The sequence below is a fragment of the Thrips palmi genome, unplaced genomic scaffold (assembly GCF_012932325.1).
Source record: "Thrips palmi isolate BJ-2018 unplaced genomic scaffold, TpBJ-2018v1 HiC_scaffold_7, whole genome shotgun sequence".
Lineage (NCBI taxonomy): Eukaryota > Metazoa > Arthropoda > Insecta > Thysanoptera > Thripidae > Thrips > Thrips palmi.
The window spans coordinates 8,935,026-8,953,377 of record NW_023144634.1 but is presented as its reverse complement, the minus strand read 5'-3'; the positions used below and the strand labels follow the sequence as shown (position 1 = coordinate 8,953,377).

General features: G+C 58.6%; 3 protein-coding genes across 3 annotated transcripts; 1 reads left to right on the top strand and 2 right to left on the bottom strand.

Moving 5' to 3' along the window:
* Positions 1 to 2,442: 2,442 nt before the first annotated feature.
* On the bottom strand, positions 2,443 to 4,899 carry LOC117652349. Its single transcript, XM_034397193.1, has 3 exons — positions 4,704 to 4,899; positions 4,345 to 4,590; positions 2,443 to 3,588 (listed from the first exon to the last, which is right to left on the bottom strand). Exons 1-3 carry the CDS (start codon positions 4,845 to 4,847, stop codon positions 2,923 to 2,925), a joined length of 1,056 nt encoding a protein of 351 aa, XP_034253084.1. The 5' UTR covers positions 4,848 to 4,899; the 3' UTR covers positions 2,443 to 2,922.
* A 459-nt stretch (positions 4,900 to 5,358) lies between these two features.
* On the bottom strand, positions 5,359 to 12,549 carry LOC117652515 (acyl-CoA synthetase short-chain family member 3, mitochondrial). Its single transcript, XM_034397481.1, has 14 exons — positions 12,247 to 12,549; positions 9,818 to 9,983; positions 9,542 to 9,686; positions 9,321 to 9,465; positions 9,055 to 9,151; positions 8,770 to 8,981; positions 8,433 to 8,661; positions 7,874 to 7,984; positions 7,611 to 7,683; positions 7,285 to 7,411; positions 7,071 to 7,216; positions 6,586 to 6,808; positions 6,327 to 6,502; positions 5,359 to 6,029 (listed from the first exon to the last, which is right to left on the bottom strand). The coding sequence occupies exons 1-14, from the start codon at positions 12,380 to 12,382 to the stop codon at positions 5,934 to 5,936; spliced, it is 2,082 nt and encodes a 693-aa protein (XP_034253372.1). The 5' UTR covers positions 12,383 to 12,549; the 3' UTR covers positions 5,359 to 5,933.
* A 351-nt stretch (positions 12,550 to 12,900) lies between these two features.
* On the top strand, positions 12,901 to 14,257 carry LOC117652336. The gene is made up of 2 exons (XM_034397172.1): positions 12,901 to 13,130; positions 13,739 to 14,257. The coding sequence occupies exons 1-2, from the start codon at positions 13,019 to 13,021 to the stop codon at positions 14,059 to 14,061; spliced, it is 435 nt and encodes a 144-aa protein (XP_034253063.1). The 5' UTR covers positions 12,901 to 13,018; the 3' UTR covers positions 14,062 to 14,257.
* Positions 14,258 to 18,352: the final 4,095 nt, after the last annotated feature.

The window sequence follows — 18,352 nt, the reverse complement described above, 5'->3', positions numbered from 1 at the left end:
CTCCCGCGACTCTTATATGCGTTCAGCCGCGCCCGCCCGAGAGGGGATGCCCCGGAGGGGGGCTGCGGGGGCTGCGTGGGCCGATAGTGGGGGGCGTGGCGGGCAGTGGCGGGCCAGGCCGGGGAGACAGGGTGGGCAGAGCATCCAACAAGTTCGCCACGCGCGTCGCCACGCGCGGCCAGCCGACGGTTAGCGCACAACAACTTTTTCTGGACAGGCGAGCGATCCACCCTGTCGTGTCGTGTTGTTTGTTCCCGTCCGTGATTGTTATTGCGATTATTATTGTATTCGCTGACTTTGTTATTGGGCGCAACTTTCCGGGCGAGGGGGGAGTGGAGTCTCGGCGCGTGGGGTGAAGCGTCGCCGCATTATTGCGACGCGTGGAATCGACAGAAACAACAATCAAAGCTCCCGCTCCGTGCCGTACCGACGAATCAATCCAGGCAGCCTCCGCCCACGACGGAGAATCGTGGAGGACTCGAACCCAACGTGTGACCCCACCAATGGATTCCTCATTCCAAGAGCAATCCATTGGTGGGGTCACACGTTCGGTTCGAGTCCTGTTTGGTGACTCTGGAGCTCAAAACGCGTGTGGAATTTCGGCCGCCTCCACCGGTCTTCCGGCCCTCTGTGGGGGTGGTCGGTGCTTCGTGCTTCGGCGCTCGTGCACTGTAATCCACTGCAAATCCACTGCAGGCAGCTGTCGTCACCGCGAGCGGCCCGAGCGGCACGCGAAAGGCTGTTTATTGGCCCAGATAAAACCTATTGCCGAAGCGATGCCGCGATTGGGGTGATTGCCACCAAAGCTTCGCCAAGGCCGTCGCTGCACCAAGGCCACACCGCCAGTGGACTGATTACGAGAGTCCTTTTCGTCGCTCTGTCTCTCTCGCATCCCTACGGATCGGCCCATGAGTGCGAGAAAGACAGACGACTGTCAGACAGTGGAGCAGCGAAGCGCAGCGACGACGGGAGCGCCTGTGAATCAGAGGGTAGGCAACCCGCGGCACTCGCTTGCGCGACGGGCCGGCCGCCGTCTGTCTGTCTGTCTGTCACTGTTTGCGCGACGCTGTAGACTCTGTTCTGTTGTCTCCGTCTGCCGTGAGTGTCCGCTGGAAAGAGAGAGCCAACCTGTTGAACTCCAAGCCAACTGTAAGAGCGCGCGTGCCGCGACGATTTACAGCGTCCACGGCAGTGCCTTCGGTTCTCCTCTTTGTGGCGCGCAATTTGGACGCCCTCTGCGCCCTGGAGAGACTGGACGGAGCTCCGACCGGAACGTGGCGCGGCGTCGTTTCCTCTCGGGGAATTCCACGTGTTTTCGCGGTCTTTTCAAACGGAGCGAAGTCTGCCGGCGGGGAGGGGCGGCGGTTGCTGCGCGGCGCGGGATGCGGACATCTGCATGAACTGTCTGCCAAGAGGAAGGAGAGGAAGGTGAAGGTGGGTAGGAGGGACGGCGCCGGGATTCTGGTCCCGTGGGACGCGAAGAAGTGCCAGGAGTTGGCGAGGAGTTGGCCATGCGTCGCCGCGCGTGTCTGCTTGATGTGAATTCCCCACCGGCACTCCAACCCGCCCCGCCCCGTCCCGCCCTTTTTATAAAAGGCTTGGCCGCGTGCTGTGTGCTGCGCAGTGTAGCCTGCACTCTGCGTAATCGCGAAGAACGGCCTCACGGCACGGAGATACCCCGCGAGCGCGGAAGGCCCCCCGGCCGCGGCGTATCGCCACACTCATCACCGCGCCGCTAAATGCACAATGCAAGCGGGAGGGAAAGGGGGGGGGGGCGCCCGAAGCAAGTACTGATCGGGACGAACGAGCGGCAGTGAGGGCGCGGCCAAACTTACTGCAGGCTGTTGAAAACAACAAACACAAAACGCGGGAAAACTAAAAAAAACACTTGCAAAATAACAAGGTGACCTGTCCTTGCGACGCTGAAGAGAACAAAGCAAAAGCGCACGCATGTGGATGGACAGCCTTTTGGGCAGTCAGGTGTGTGGGAAGGGTGGCCAGGGCAGCCAACCTGCCGTCAGAAAAAAGTCGGCTTCAGAGGGAGTGAGAGGGGTGGAGAAAGAGAGAGCAGGGAAGCAACGGGCGCAGTTATGAGGTGCACCCCGTGGAGTGGCGACTCTATGCAAAGCTGGGCGCGGGCTTTATGTCCTGCCTCCCCTTCACCCCCCTCCCCCTCCCGCTCCCATTCCAGGCACAACCGCTGAGCCAGTCTGGCGTCCATTCTGGTTTGGCGAGAGAAGATGACGTTAATTGGTAAAACGATCTGGTTAGAGGCGATCTCGCAGTCCCCCTCCACTTCGCACTGCCGGCATGCCGCGGCATCGCGATGCATAATACAAAGGGGTGCTTTTCGCGCGTCGTCGCGGTCGGGGTGCGGACGCAGCGCGTTGCAATTTGTATCTCATTCGTCCTTTTTTTTTTCAAATAAACAAACAACAAAAGTGAATAAGTAGTTGCCATTGCGATGACATTCGTTCGACAACTTTTCGAAATATCGCGCATGGTCAATTTATTGGACGGACACAGAAAGGCTCATTTTACTTTAAACTACCAAAAACAAAATAAATAAACAAGAAACAAACACACATGTACACATAAATTTACAGTATCTGACTAGAAATGACACTCATTGATCGCCCGGAGACGTTTGCTTAAGATAATAACTAGAATATAATACTATAATACTAGAATGGAATAAGTAGATAGTAACTAGAATAGAGAGGATAATAATTAGAATAGAATGAGTAGATAGTAGAATAAGTTGATAAACTAGAATTACGTACATCTTTGGTCCCGCTCCACCAGCCCAGCGAAGCAGAGTAAGTCCTACTTCCGCACTAAAAAAATAAGTAAACAAGTACCCCTAACGTAAATAATGAAAAAACAATAAATTACACTGCGGCAAGCTGCTTCCAGAGAGAGCTAGTCCAGCTCCAGGTCCAGGTAGCGGCGCAGGGCGTGGGGCACGCTCAGGGCCTCGATGCCCTTGGGGAGCCCCCAGGCGAGGTGCAGCTGGTGCCGCACGGCGCAGCGCGACAGGTGCTTCAGCTCGGGGGGCGTCACGCCGAGGCGGCAGAGGGGCACCAGGGGCGCGCCGTCCTGCCCCGCCAGGCCCAGGATGACGTCAGGGCAGTGGCGCAGCAGCGCCGAGTCCGCGGCCGAGGGCACCACGCGCAGCAGCACGCGCAGGCACGCCAGCGTCTCCTCCGGGAAGGGCTCGCCGGGGAAGCGCTCCCGGAAGTCCAGCAGCTTGCCCAGCACCACGTCCACGGGCGTGGCGCGCGCGTCGTCCACGCTCTCGCGGTCCGGGAACTGGATGGTGGCGCCGTGGCGCAGCAGCAGCAGCAGCGTGTCCACCTTGGCCACGTCCAGCGCCATGGCGGCCGCCGTCAGCCCGCCGCACGCGCGCATGGCCACGTCCGCGAAGCGCCGAGGCCTGTCCTTGGCCTGCTTGCCCAGGCCGGGGCCCTGCTTCGCCTGGAACACGAGGCGCTGCCCGTCCGCGTGCCGCAGGAAGTACTCCAGGGCCTGCAGGTTCTCCTCGCGGTCCGCGAACTCGCTCTTCCACCCCGACAGCAGGTGCGACACCTGTTGGAAACGGCCAAACGGGATGGGGAGCTTTATCGAGAGGTGGTCGACTCCCTCCAGCCACGTGTACCTGCCAGGCGCGGACCCAGAACAAGTCGCACTTTGCCCCTTTAGCTCGGCAACCTTTGCGTCATCCCCCCAGGTAAGTACCTGCGTGGCCAAAGCGACCGACTCATGTCACTAGACGCGTAGGTTGGACGCCGATGACGTCACGCGGTGTCGGTTGCCCTTCCGGTTCGTCCTCGCTGGCCGGCACAGCCCGGCACAGCCCGGCACAGCCCCTCGTCGGTCGCGAGGCGTGGGGGCGGAACCGAGAGGAACCCTACCAACTGCCTAAGCCGCTGCCGTGCCGTGCCGTCTGGCTACCACTACTGCGTTACTCCACTGACAAATATTCTGCTTTCCTTCTCGGAAACCAGCGGGCCTCACATGTTCCGGATTCCGCGCCTAGTGACGCGGAAGGATCGCTCCGGCGCTCTGCCTCTCTCGCACCCCTGCCGGAAGGCCCCATGAGTGCGACAGAGACAGAGCCTTCGGAAGCGCTCGGCTGTGCCAGACCACTGTTGAGACCACGCGAGGATGCGGCAGACAGGCCGCCGGCGCCGCCGTGCTGCGACCGTGCTGCCAAAGGCCGTCTGTGAGCACGCCGGCCGCGCCGCGCATCCGGGACGCCCGGGACGTCCGCGACCCTCGTCACGGCCGGCAGCGCGTTGTCGCAAGCACGCCTCGCTCTCCGCACTACCAGGCACTACTCACCCTGGTGCCCACGATGGCGCCCACGGTGAGGCGCTCGAACGTGTCCTCACACGCGTGCAGGTCGCGCAGCAGGCGCGTGACGGTGTGGCTGTCCTGCAGCTCCCAGTCGTAGGCCAACTTGGCCACCACGTACAGGATGTCGTGGAACTTGCCCTTGAGGCACACGTTGCCGTTGGCGTCCCTCGTGGCGGCGTGGTAGCGCAGCGCCGCGCACACCGTGCGTCCCACGGCCTCCTGCGCCGTCACCTTCACGGAGAGCGTTAACGTGTCAACCTTCGATCTCCGGGTTCGAGTCCCGGCAACACCAGGACAAAATTTTCTTCTGTCACTGCCGCCCAAGTCAGACCGCCGACGCTCACCTGCTCTGCGCCCACGCACCCCACGATGACCGTCCCGAAGTAGTCGCACAGCTCCTCGCGCTTGTACCGCGACACCAGCGCCCCGCGCGGCAGCTTGGAGAACACCTTCTCGAAGAACACGTCCAGGATGGTGTCCATGGCCATGGCGAGCGGCCGGCCGGCGCGGCCGAAGTTCGGCCGCGGCTGCTCAGGTGTCCGGGACCAGGGCGCCGACTAGGGCGTGTCCGCGGCCCGGACGGCCCCGCAGCAGGGCGCCGACGGCGGCGGCGTCCGGGACGGCGAGAAGCCGGGCAGGCACTCCATGGCGGTCGCCGTCGCCTGCCGCTGCAGGTCAGCCAACCCTACGATGCACCTGGCCAACGTCCCGTGCCGACTAGACGCGACAGCGCTGCCGCTATGCCAGTGCATTGTTGAGGGGGAGGGGAGGGGTGTCTTTGTAGGGCTTCCCTGACGCCCGGGCACGTGACTCTGAGGCCTGAGGAGAGGACGCTCCCCTCTCGCTCACTCTCTTAGCGCTCCTCATGCAGCGCTTGCGGTGGGCCGGTGGCACTGTTACGCTGTGAGGAAGGGAATCGGACAAGTTTTTTGGTGAAGTAACTTGGCCGAACTGTGCGTCGTCTGCGGGCTGTTATTATCAAAATGAAAACAAAAGGAATCTCTTTTTGTACCGCTTGGTCACTTTATTTCGACATGCAGATCAGTTAAACTTGCACTGAATTTTTGATCTATCTCCACGTTGTATATCTCTTCTGAAATGCAGTGAACGAAAATGCAGTAGTTTGCGACAAGAACGAATAAAAATCTGATATAATTTACCCTTTACGGAAAACAAATGCTACAATAAATACACTATCTCGCGCCATGGGCACATCTTTGTAGCCCAGGCTCTTATGAAAAAAATAAATATCTGTCCAGCAGACATGTTGTAAACTACGGTATAGTTTCCATCTCAAGTCTATGTACACTGTTATGTCCATTTGAAAAATAATCGCATTAACATCTGAAATGTCGATTCCTCATCCCAGACATGTACACTTTACGTTAAAAATCACAATGTACAGCATTGAGAACGCAGAGCAACACGACTGAGTCGGCGAAACATTAAAACATCGAGATGACCAAAAAAAGGGTAGATTTTCGTTCATCTTTTTCGTGCTTTGCCAACTAATAATTACACTATCTTACATCACAAAGTCAGGTTTATTTGGTGGGCGCTATGGAAGACCACCATCACTCTGGGTCGGGCGCGGTTTTGGCGTAGCCTAACTTTTGCAGCACCATCTTGATCTCCCTGTACACGGTGGGGTCCTCGATGGTTCCCGGAATCTGCAAGCAGAAGCTCCCTTTTACAGCCGCCGCGAGAATCGTTTCACGATACATCGAAGTCGATTCGATACCACCCTGACGTGTTCGAGCTATCGAGGGCTCTCTCGATATATCGCGGTATTAAGATATCTCTCCGCACACGATATGCCTTATAATCAACACGATAACTTTTCTAGATATCGGCATGATTACCGATCCCAACACCTTCGATATCACGATATGTCTCGAAACTCTTCGATATTACTCGATGTGCAATGCGATACGACACATCGCTAGGTCGTGATTGCCATGGCCCACCTTGACGAACTTGTTCCTGGCGAGGTCGGCGATGGACTTGCGCGCCGTCTTCCCCGACCGGGTGCGCGGCAGCCCCCGCACGGCGGCGGACAGCTTGAAGGCGGCGATGGGCCCGATCAGCTCGCGGATCATGCTGACCAGCTCGCGGGAGATCTCCGACGCCTTCTTCTGGGACCCTGCAACCGGCCAGCACGACAGCGTTCAGGTTCAGCGTCCACATTTCTCCCTCAGGCCGGCTCTGGATCTGCCAGACACTCACCTTGCCTCATGATGAACAGGCACAAGGGCACCTCCCCCCGGGTGGGCTCGGGCACGCCGACCACGGCGCAGTCGATGACGTCCGGGTGGGCCATGACCACGTCCTCGAGGGCCGACGTGGACAGGCGGTGCCCCGACACGTTGATGACGTCATCGTCTCTCGCCGTCACGTACACGTAGCCGTACTCGTCGCGGAACCCGGCGTCCATCGTGTCGTAGAAGCCCTGCCGCCGGAAAATTCGAGTTGGACTCGGTGCACGGTGGGCCGGCAGACCGGTGGAGGCGGTCCAAATCCCGGACGCGATTTGAGCTCCAGAGTCGCTACAAGGGATTCGAACCGGACGTGTGACCCCACCTATGGATTGCTCTCCGAACGAGGAATCCATTGGTGGGGTCACACGCTCGGTTCGAGTCCTGTGTCGCGACTCTGGGGCACAAAACGCGTCTAGAGTTTAGGCCGCCTTACTGGACTTGAAGGCCACTCACGGGGTATTTGGAGAAGTAGACGCTCTTGAACCGCTCGTCCGCCTTGTACAGTGTGCACATGGTCCCCGGCGGCATGGGCAGCTTCACGACGATCCTGCCCAGCTCCTGGGGCGACGCCTCCTCGCCGTCCGCCCGCAGCACCCGCACTGCAACGCGTCAAATGGGTTCGAGAAATCGAAACGCAAACGCGTGGTCGATGGATCGATGCACTCACCGTCGTAGCCCGGGAAGGGCATCCCCGCTGAGTATTTGGGGGGTTTGGTACTGTGGTTGAGTCCGACGCACGACGCCGTGATGGCGTGGCCAGTCTCTGTCTGCCACCAGTGGTTGAGAATAGGAACCTGGACAGGCGGAAAAGCTAATGTCAAACCTTCCAAAGCTATCATTAATTTTGTTTTTTGGACTCCATTTTACTGAGAAAATTTCAAAGGTACCATCTTAGTCAACATGGTATTACGGAGAAAGTAAACACAATTTTAGTCCATTTGACTAAAGTTTTGATTGAGTTCCTGTTGTCCATAGTGTAGATTCCATACTCACTTTGAAGACAGATTCCGCCCACTGGAGCGTCTCCTGATCACAGTGCTCTCCAGCGACAAAAACGTTTTTTAATCTGCAAAAAGAATGTCAACAAACTTCATCCGAGCGCCTGCGTTCCTTCTGATAGGCCAGCCCGCAAGGCACGAGTGTCTTGCGGGACTGCCTACCGTTGCTTCGCAGGGGCTATGGCCAACAAAATGGAGTTTTTAAGAAAAAAACGAGAATTTGGGGAGTTTTAGTAGCATTTTGTCACGACTACTTACGACTTGGTGGAGTATTTTCTGCCCAGCTTCACCATGGGGTCGGCTCTCCTGATCAGTCTCATCGTGGTGGGGGCGGTGAACATGGCGTTCACTTGGTGCTCTTGGATTATCCTGCAGGCAAACCGACCTCAGTTGTAGCTTCAAAGTCAAGGCCACTCTTATCCTCCACACTCTTAAATCCTAACAAACTCCTTTCCGGCCCTACAGAGAAAATTGTGTGTTTTCACAAAGTAGACGAGCATACACAATGCTTCGCATAGCAAAGTAAGCACCCGATAACGTGTGATCCAGTCCCTGCTCCCAGGCAGGATTAGGTGTTTGAAACGACGTCCATTCGACGAAGAATTGTCGAAAAATTCATCGATTCTCCGTCAAACCGATGTCGTTTCGAACCCCTAATTCTGGCTGGGTAGAGATGCTCTTACCAAGATCTAGAGAATTCCACTTTCACAATGAAACGCTAGTCCGGCTAGGCTCAAGATGGTTGAGAGATAACCCCTACATCTGCTCGAGATACTTGGTGATACAGTGCGGTGACACAGTGACGCAGAGAGCTTGCCTGAAGTACTGGCCCGCGTCGGGGGTGCGGTCCGGCTTGCCCTCGTACATGACGGACGTGAGCCCGGCCAGCAGCGGGCCGTAGCAGATGTAGGAGTGGCCCACGACCCAGCCCATGTCCGACGCCGTCCACCACACATCGCCCGACTTCATGCCGTAGATCGTCTTCATGGTCCAGCACAGCGTGGCGAGGTGGCCGCCTGTCGGCCGGAGGATGCCCTTTGGCTGGTCTGCACCAAACACGACGCAAGGGGGTCAGTACAAAGTCCCACGAATAAGAGAGTTCGTCAGATGTTGAACGCGCTCCCGGCTGCGCCACTCGCTCGGACGGAACTCACCTGTGGTTCCGGAGGTGTATAGGATGTACAGGGGCCAGTTGGCCTCGACGGGCACGCAGGGGTGCGGCGCGGCCTTGGCCACCACGTCGCTCCAGTCGAGGTCCAGGCCCGGGGTCAGCTCGGCCTCGAACACATTCCGCCGCTGGAAGATGATGCAGTGGTCGGGCTTCACCTTCGAGGCTGCGACGGCCTCGTTCACAATGTCTTTGTACCTGCAGCAAAGAGTGTCCATCAAAGAAACTGCAGAGAGCGAGACAGAGGAAGGGGGGAAGTCTTGAGACTTACCGCACGACCTTGTGGGGTTCCACCCCGCAGCTGGCCGCAATGATTACTCTAGGTTCGGCGTGCTCGATCCGCGTGCGGAGTTCCCGTGCTGCGAAACCTGCAAAAGGCGAAAAAACTCTGCTTCATAACTCCTGCAATGCCGGATGTGGAGCCACTCTGACGGCCTCCGGCCTCCACGCGGTCTGGGCTAGAGACCTAGAGGATGTCTCTAGTCGGGCCCCCCGGCGAGCTGTCTCGGTGGCATTCGAGGCCGCGGCTGCACTCACCCCCAAACACGACTGAGTGGATGGCGCCGAGGCGGACGGTGGCCAGCATGGCGATGATGGTCTCCGGGATGAGCGGCATGTAGATGAGCACCCTGTCTCCCTTCGTGACCCCCAGGGCGGCGAGGGCGCCGGCCAGCCGTGACGCCTGCAGCGGAAGGGCGCGGGTTCAAGTACTGGTTGCTGGTGGCACGCCGGTTTTTTTTTGCGTTTTGTTTCCTTACTTGGTCCTGCAGCTCGCCGTAGGTGACTCTCCTGGTAGTGTTGGTGACTGGGCTGGCGTGGATGAGGGCGACCTTGTCTTTGTGGCCCGCCTCCACGTGCCTGTCCACGGCGTTGTAGCACGCGTTCAGCTCTCCGCCGACGAACCTGGCGGCGGGGAGTCAGTTACGCACCGCCCTCCCACAACTATCGATGCCACAACCAACGACGAACGGTTCCTGACTGAGTATCCCCGGGCATCTCTGTCGTAGTATGGAACCCCCATACTCCCTGCTCACCATTTTGTGAAGGGCTGGTTGGTGTCGTCGATGACTCTGTCCCACCGCTTGGTCCACGACACCTCCTCGGCCACCTCCCCCCAGAAGGTCTCCGGGTCGTCGATGGACCGGTGGAACGTCTCCTCGTACGTCGCGCTGTAGAATCGGTTGTGTTTCACTATCAAGTCTGTCGGCAGGGAAAACAAATCTTTTAAAGGCACGTCGGCAGTCGTTCCTGGCATTCCCCACCGCGGCGCGGCTAATGCGATACAGTGCGTCAGACAGCCCCCCCCCCTCTTTCCCCCCCCTCGCGCACACTACACTACTTTAATTCAGGGGCGCCACCGGTTGACATCGTTTGACCGCCTTCCGGTGGACACTCTGGCCCGGATGCTAGCGACGGCAGTCGGCCGGTGCAATCCAGTGCAGTTTGACAGCACAGCGACCCGATAGCCGGTTATAGGAACATCCTTTTGGCCCAAAGCGCGTGCTAGGATGTATTATTTTGATGGGAATTCATACGCTCTAAGTCGCTTCTTTAAGTAGGATTTTACCTCGTGCATGTTAGCTGTCAGATGGGGTGTCGACCGCGACACACACAGACACAAGACCACACCCTCTGACGCACGAAAAACACGGCACACACACGCACGCACATAGCGTAACGCGCACGCGCGAAAGAAGGCACAGCACCGTAAGAATCACTCTTCGCATCGCTCATTAAGCAGGCGTTCACCCGCTGCGTATGCAGATGCGCTTCTAGCGTCTTCTGCCTGCTGCGCACGTGATAAGCAACCTAAACTGGACATAATTATCGGCCGATTGCCATAAAGATTATTGATTACAAGAAACAAATAAGTTAAAATAAGTTCGCAGAGCACGCTGTGGCCCTACAAGGACTCTAACTGCCCTGTGCTGGCCGCGCCGCGCCACACTGTGATTGGCCTACTTTGTTTCTGTCTCATTTCAATTTGTGATCAGTCCGCACCACTTTTAAGGAAGGCCTCCCCTCGCGGCACGTTTTCTCTCTTCCTCATTGCTTCCGTTTCTAACGCCTGAACCCGAAGGATCGTTTCTCTCTCGCACCCGTTCGGAACGCCGCATGGGTGCGACACAGGCAGTGCGACAAGACAATTCTTTGTAATCAAGCAGCTGACGAGACATGGCAAACAGTTGCCCAAAGCACACCACTGGTTATCGATTCACTTTGACCGCTTATATTCCTCACTTGCTTCAGAGGACGAATTTCAAAGTAAATTAAAAATTAGGCGGTAAACCCAAAGCCTCGACCCGAGTCGAGTGCCGCGCATTCAAGTCGAAGGATTTAATCCAATCAGTAACGCGGGCGGGATTTGAAATTCTGATGCGATTCGAGACTCAAGGCGATTCGCCCACGCTTCCAACCTGCAGGAAATTTGTCTCACCAGCCAAAAAAGCGCGGTGTGAGGGCATGTCTCACATAATCGGTACAAAAGCGCAATGATAAAGAATGTAACTCCGAGGCCAACGACTGATATTGCAGATTCGACGACCCAGAGGCCCTGAAATCAATCACTGCCATTATCGGCAGCTACGATGCTGAAAATACTCAAGGCACCTACCGGCTAGTGCAACTAAATTTCCTTCAAAGCAACAAAGTCAAAAGTCGTTGAAAAAAGTTGGCGGTGGTCTTAAACTTCATTTAGTTTGTTTTTAGTTTTTGCGTGAAATTTTGAACATTTTCACAGGCATACTAAACTTTTTATTTTACTTTTAGCTCCTATTAAATTTTAGCTATTGATAGATTGCTTTATTCTTTTCTTTATTTATTTTTTCCATCATGATTGATTGGGGGCGTGGTTACTGTCACCTGCTGTCAGATATGGGTCCGCAGAGCGTGCAAGGACTAAAGCAGCCTGTCTCTCACGCAACGTAGCGCCCCACTCACGAGTGCAACAGAGACAGAAGAGCGGAAACAGTGCGTGGCATATCACTACAAATTTATTTTATTTTTTTGATTATTATTTTTCTAAAAATTAGACGTGGGGGGAGGGAGGGGCCTAAGCCGGATTTGAAAAACGAACGAAGTCTGTCCAGAAATGTTTATTCCAAGCCATTGGCCATTTAGGAAAAGCCTGAACACTCACTCAAATCTCCTTCTCCAGCATCACAAAACACTGCTCGAAAACAAAATAATCCTTAAGGCGGTTCTAAGATTGTGCTGTCATCACGAGCTCGTAGCCTAGTCTTTGATCCGGTCCTATCTCGATGATGTCGTGCAGACTTGTAACAGCTGGTCTTCGGACAACTAGTTTGCTTTGGTTTGGGACCATGAGCGCAACCGGAAATAAACGCGTATAGGACGTCTTAAATGACGCCCACCCCAAAGAAGGGGGCAAAGAACAGTTCGAGGCCTCATCCCTCAAGGGCCGGCACCGCTGCGGTGTTGGCGGCGAGGTGCACACGCTCACCTTCATCGTTGAGGTCGCGGAGGTCGCGGATGTCATCTCTGCGGGGGTACAGGAGGACCCCATTGCCCTTGGCGCCGTCGTTCATCGGCGCGATCTTGTTGGTTCGGTCCCCGTTGACGTGACTGGGGCTGAACATGTCGTCCGGGACGGCGCGACTCTCCTACACTTCCGGCACTGAAAGTCCACCGCCACACTCGCGAACGGGAAGAGGACGCACGGGTCGGCGACAAGGTCTCAGTCCTCACGGGGCAGCACGTTCACGTCGTCGGCGGGGGCTGTGAGCCACTGGCGACCTGCGACCGGCCCGCGGGCCCGGGGCCCGTCCCCAGCCCGCCCGCCGAACGCCCTCCGCGCCCCGCCACCCCGGGGCCCGGGGCACGCCGCGGAACGCCGCGGAACGTCGCGCGGGTCACCGTGGCGGGGTCGTCGGCAAGCACCTGGGTGTGCGGCGCGGCCGGCACGGCCAGGGCGGCCGGAGGCTGCAGCCGATGCGACCGACGCGTTGGACCGAGCCGCCGTCGACGCCGACCCGCTGCACCACCACCCGCACCAGCACTCCCGCCGACGCCGCGCGATAAGGACCAGCGGGCCGATTCCGAACGGTGCCCCCGTCGCTCTGTCTCCCTCGCACTCATGGTGCCCCGTAGGGTGCCCCGTGGGGTGCGAGAGAGACAGAGCGACGAAACCGCTGTTCAGACGCGGCCTGGACCCAGGCTGGACCCGCCGCAGCCGTCGGTGCGTCAGTCAGTCAGTCAGTCACTCGGCCGTCGGCATGGCCGCGACGTGGACCTGGTGCGCGGCGCTGTTGCTCCTGGTGGCCGTGCTGGCCGTGGAGGCCACGCGCCGCCCCTGGGTGTCCACGGTGGACCCCCGGCCGAACAAGGGTGAGTTCTCCTCCACAAAATATGAACCGGAAGTAAAAAAATTGGAATTTCTCTCCATCCCAAACGGCTCTATATTTTTGTAAAGCCCTTAGTGGTTGCTCAGGGGGTTGGGCCCTGTCATCCGAGACCAACACTTTTGAATTCGGAGTTGGATTCTTTCGGGGTTCGATGAAGTCACGAAAAATAGTGCAAGTGGGATTTCGTTTATCAGTAAGCTGAGCTATTCTCTCACCAACTCACAAGCGTTTTTCCTGAAGAAAATAAAAGGACCTGCGTAGTGAGCCTAGGTGAGCTCAGGCTCGGCGTGTACAATGAGTGCAAGAAGTGGCAACCCACTGGCCGGGTCAAGCTCATTTAGTCCTGGCCTTTCCGAGCCAGACTGGGCCACGAGGCAGACGCGACGCATACTGAGTCGAATTGACGACATGGAACTAGAGGGGGCATGCGAAAGCGACACCATGGAAAGCCACCGTGCTTCTAGTACTTCTTCAGTGCCTTTCTTTGAGCGTTTAACCACTTGCACTCTATCGTGAAAAGAGCGTAAGAGTAATCAACCCCTATCCTTCTCTTATAACCGCATGAGGAAAATTTCCTGTCACTGTGTGCAGGCAAGGGGCCGTGCGCCAAGGGGCCCGCGTCCTGCAGGAAGGTCTGCGCAGAGGAGGAGGGGGCCGGGGGCCACTGCAACCCGCAGGGCGAGTGCATCTGCAGCGGGCACTACAAGACCACGAGGGCGTCCACCCCGTCCACCACGGCCACCTCGGCCACCTTGGCCGCCACGGCCGCCACGGCCTCGGACACCACCATAGAAGCGTCCACCGACGCGCCCCCAGAGGCGCCCCCAGAGGCGCCCCCCGAGACGGACGCGGAGACGGAGACGACTTCGGACGCGGACAGAGACGCGCACAGGCCGGCGCTCCATCCCGCGTAAAATGACCAATAAAAGCAGAATTTACTCTCTAGTTTGTCACATTCGAGGGCTTGAACGGAAAATTTTTCTCTGAAATGTTTACGTTGCTCAGCTCACAACCTCGGGCTGCAATCCTGACTCAACTGACGTTGCAGGTCACCACAACCGACGAGCGGCGCGCCCTCCACGAGAGCGCCTTCCGGCGGCGGGACCAAGCTTGCACCCAGGCCCAGTTCGACGGCGTCGACTCCCCGTCCTGCAACAGCCTCGGCGACGGCCGCCACGTCCGCCACGTCCCCGACGACGCGTCACCGCCGGCGGAAGGTTTCGTCCACGACGCCGGAGGCGCCCTCCTCTAAGCCTGCCCCGACATCGCCGGGCACTCGCCATGAGAAACCCCACACCCTAAACCTTTTCAACCTAAACCCTACGACCTAAACCTTAAGCCCTTTAACACTGCACCCGCGTTCTCGCTGTGCGGAAGTACGCGTAATCTGCAATCGGCTGTGGGCCTGTTCTTTCTGCCGCGCTCAGCGTTTTTCGCAGTAACACCTCGCTAGCGCGGCTAGCACGGCTAGCGCCACCGATTCGAAGCCGACGCCGGGTTTACGACTTGCAAGTCAGTTGCCTCGCCACAAACACGCTGAGCGGCAAGCCGTGGCGAGCCGTGCCGAGCCGTGCCAGGTGGCGGCACAAGTCGAAAGTGACGAGTGACGTGTTCGATTGGTTCGATTGCCCGGACGTACTCTTTCCCCGAAGCACGTACACAAAGTTACCACTAACAGTAAGACAAATTTTGAGTCCTAGCCTAGCAAACTGCTATAGCAACTTGTACCAATTACGTCAAAAATAAAAAAAAAATGTTTTTCATCCAACCAATTTTATCACTTTATTATTTGGAGCTGCCATTTCTCAGTCAGAATAATTCTGAGTGATGGTTCGGGCCGGGCTGGGCCACGCACGCACGCACGCACGCCGCCACGCTCCGGGCCGCCTCTCATGTTTGCATAACATGATGTCAGCGCGAACGCTCAGCGCGCAGTGTGCCTCCGCGACAGCGACATCCGAAGTACGCCAAGCTGCACCCGCCAGGCCGCCAACGACATCGCGATGGAGAGCGTTCGTAAATTACGTAAGGGCGATAGGGGGGGGTCCACAAAATCTTACGTCCCATGTTTTAGGTATAGGGACGGTTAGGTTAGTTCCCTTACGGAGGGGTAGGGGGGTGCAAAAAACCCTAAAATGACCCTTACGTAATTTATGAACGCTCCCATGGCGCCAGGAAGCCCCGTTTGGAATTCGGGAGCAGGAGAAGGCACTGTCTAGACAAGGGCATTAAAACTGTAGGCGTATGCCACACTTTGTCAGGCCGCACAAACTACTGACATTGAAATCACTTAGTCCTGCACTCCCATTGGACTGATTCAGAGTGACGAACGCCCCCTGAATCAGTCCACTGGGCACGTCGCAGGGCGCCACGCCGCCGCGCCCACACTGCAAGTCCTGCGGGCGTGGCGCGGCGTGGCGTAGGGTAGGACATGGCTGGCGCCTCGGCGCGCTCGGCGCCCGGCTGGCGCTGGCCTTGCAGTGTAAGCGGAGCGCTATTTAGTGTGCACTTTCCGACACTTAGATTAGCAGTGTGCATTGTACGATACGGGGCGAGGCGGGCGAGGCGGCCGAGGCGTACACACATGCCATTAGGGCCACCATTGGCACCAGACGATCGGCCGCTCATTTGGAAGGCAATGACTGTCCCCCTCCCCCACCCCCACAGACGCCGCGCCCAGCCCCACCGTCGCGGACAATTTATTTCCATGTCGAACACCTTAAATGTTGGCCGCACTGCGGACCGATTCCGGGACTCGTCGCTCCGTCTCTCTCGCACTCCCGGAGCGTCCCGTGCGAGAGAGACGGCGAGTCAGTCTGCCGGTGCGTGGCGCGCCGAACGCGATGTCTAGAGAGCCTTAGGCGGCCCAGGCAAGGGCGGATCCAGAGACTGCTTCAAGCGAGGCGCGCAAAGTTGCCTACCTGCAGGGGCAAAGCGTGGCTTGTTGCCTACCCCCATTACCACTACGGGCTAGACCGCAACTCATTCCCTGGATCCGCACCTGGTCTTAAGGAGAAAGACGCGAAGTGGGTGACATCAGCGCGCTCGGATTGGTTGGTTCCGCCCAGGGAGCGCTGTGATTGGTCGGTTCGGCGTGGCCGGGCTGTGGCCGGGTTGTGGCCGCAGCCCGGGTTCAAACCCGAACGCCAATGCTAAATCGGCCGACCACCGTGAGGTGCCACGCCATGTTCGCGTTGTTTCGCGTCCAGTTGCTTTCCGAGCCACGTTCGGGCGGCATGCGAGATTGTTTGCACCCGCGAGGGGCAGACTTTGAATCGTAGTGTAGAGTCCTACACTAGAGTCCCCCTGTAGCATTTCTCACTATGTCTCTCTCGCGCACCCCTTCGGCACTGGCACAAGTGCGAGAGAGACAAAGCGAGGAGTGCGGGCTGCGAATCTCTCCCTCTCCCTCTCTCTTTCCCCCTCTCGGCGTCCCCGCCCCAGGCCAGACGAGGAGTCCTCGAGAGGCAGGTATATTGCTTCCCGACAGCTCATCCCCCGCGTCTGCCAGCTTTAGACCGCTCTCTGCGCCCCGAGGAGAAAAATCCGTTTTCAACCGCCGCCGGTCACCCCACAGCCTCGTCTCAGCCACTCCACGCCGCAGACGGGGCGCGTTTCGCGGCTGTCTCTCTCACACTCACGGAGCGTGCCGTGCGGGTGCGATAGAGACGGAGCGACGGAACTGACTCTCAGTCTGCTGAACTGTAACACAAGCCGCGTCTTCTAGAGGGAGGGATCTCGAACGCTTCCACGGAAACGAAACAAACCGGTGCGCGAAGCGCGAAGGCGGCAACGGCAACGCGGCAGCGGGCTGCGGATGCGGTCCGGGGTCAGGTGGACTGTAGGGCGTCCTGCTGTCGAGGAGGGGGGGAGCGGGCTCGCCGCTCAGGGGCGGAAGTGGCCGGTCGAAACAATGGCGTATCGGAGACTTGTTCACACGGGCGGCAAGGCCCGGCAGGCCCGGCCCGGCAGGCCCGGCACACGGGGCAGGCCTCGGCAAGCCTGGGCAAGCCTGGGCAAGCCGGGGGAGGGGGGAAGACCGGGTGGCGGCAGGCAAGGAGGCCGACGCGCGGTGGATTTGCCCCCGCGCTGCTCGCGCGAGTGTGTTTGTGTGGGTGTGGTTTGTGAGTGTGTTTTAGCACGGTCATCGGCCCAGTGTGTTTATCCGTGCGCAAACCTGGCGAGGTTCGAATCAGTCTTGATATTGCCTACCTGAGGTTGGCAACCCTCCGATGGATGCATCGTGGGAATTTTCACCCGCTTTATGGGGCGTGGCAAGGCAACGAAGGCAACCCCGCTCGCAGTGTGGTGCCGCAGCGCGGGCTGCGCGCCCTTCGTCAGCGAGACGCACGGTTATGCGCCACGCCCGCTGCAGCCCCACCCGCGGTGCCGCCGTATTTTCGAGCGTTACGTTGTTATGAAATAGTGGAGGCAGGGGCGTCGGGTGAGGCGTCCGGGCGGCGCACCGCCTCTGCCTCGCTCTGCCTCCGCTTCCTAGTTTCTCGGCGTTACGGCCCGGACGCAGCCCGCCTGCGCCCCCGCCACGCTGCGCCACGCCACGCCACGCCACGCCACGCCACGCCACGCCACGCCGCCACAGCAGCGCGTCCACCCGAAAGCAACGGCCTGTGACATGCAGATGCGCCCGGCCCACCACGATTCAGCACCCTCCCCGTCTCCATCAAGGTCACCAAATTTGAGGGCAGTGGGGAACAGGCGGCGGGGCGGCTGCTGCTTATTTTATGGCGTGTTTTTCTGGCCGCACTTGAGTAAACAGTGCGACGCAAACTCGACGAAAGAAAGGGGAAGCAAGCGAGGTGCGTTTGAGACGCCAGCTTTGGGACAAAGTGACGCGTTCCTTGCAGTGGGGCATCCCTTCTCGCACCTCCGCGGACTCACTCCGAGAGTCGTTTTCGTCGCTGTCTCGCTCGCATTCATGCAGCATCCCGTACAGGCGCGAGAGAGACTGGCGACTCTTGGAATCAGTCTGGCGGCCCTCCGTAGGGACGTGGTCCGACCGCCCCGTCATGACTCGCCCTGCCTTCGCCCTGCCGTCCTTCAGCTGTCCATGTTTCCCGGGGCATCCCTGCGTGGCCTCTCTGGCCTCTCTGTCCGGCGACTGCCCGCCCCAGCCTCGGCCGCGGGCCGCTTTCTGATTGGTCGCCATGGCTCTGTGTGGGCGCCCCGCCCCGCCCCCGCGCCGGA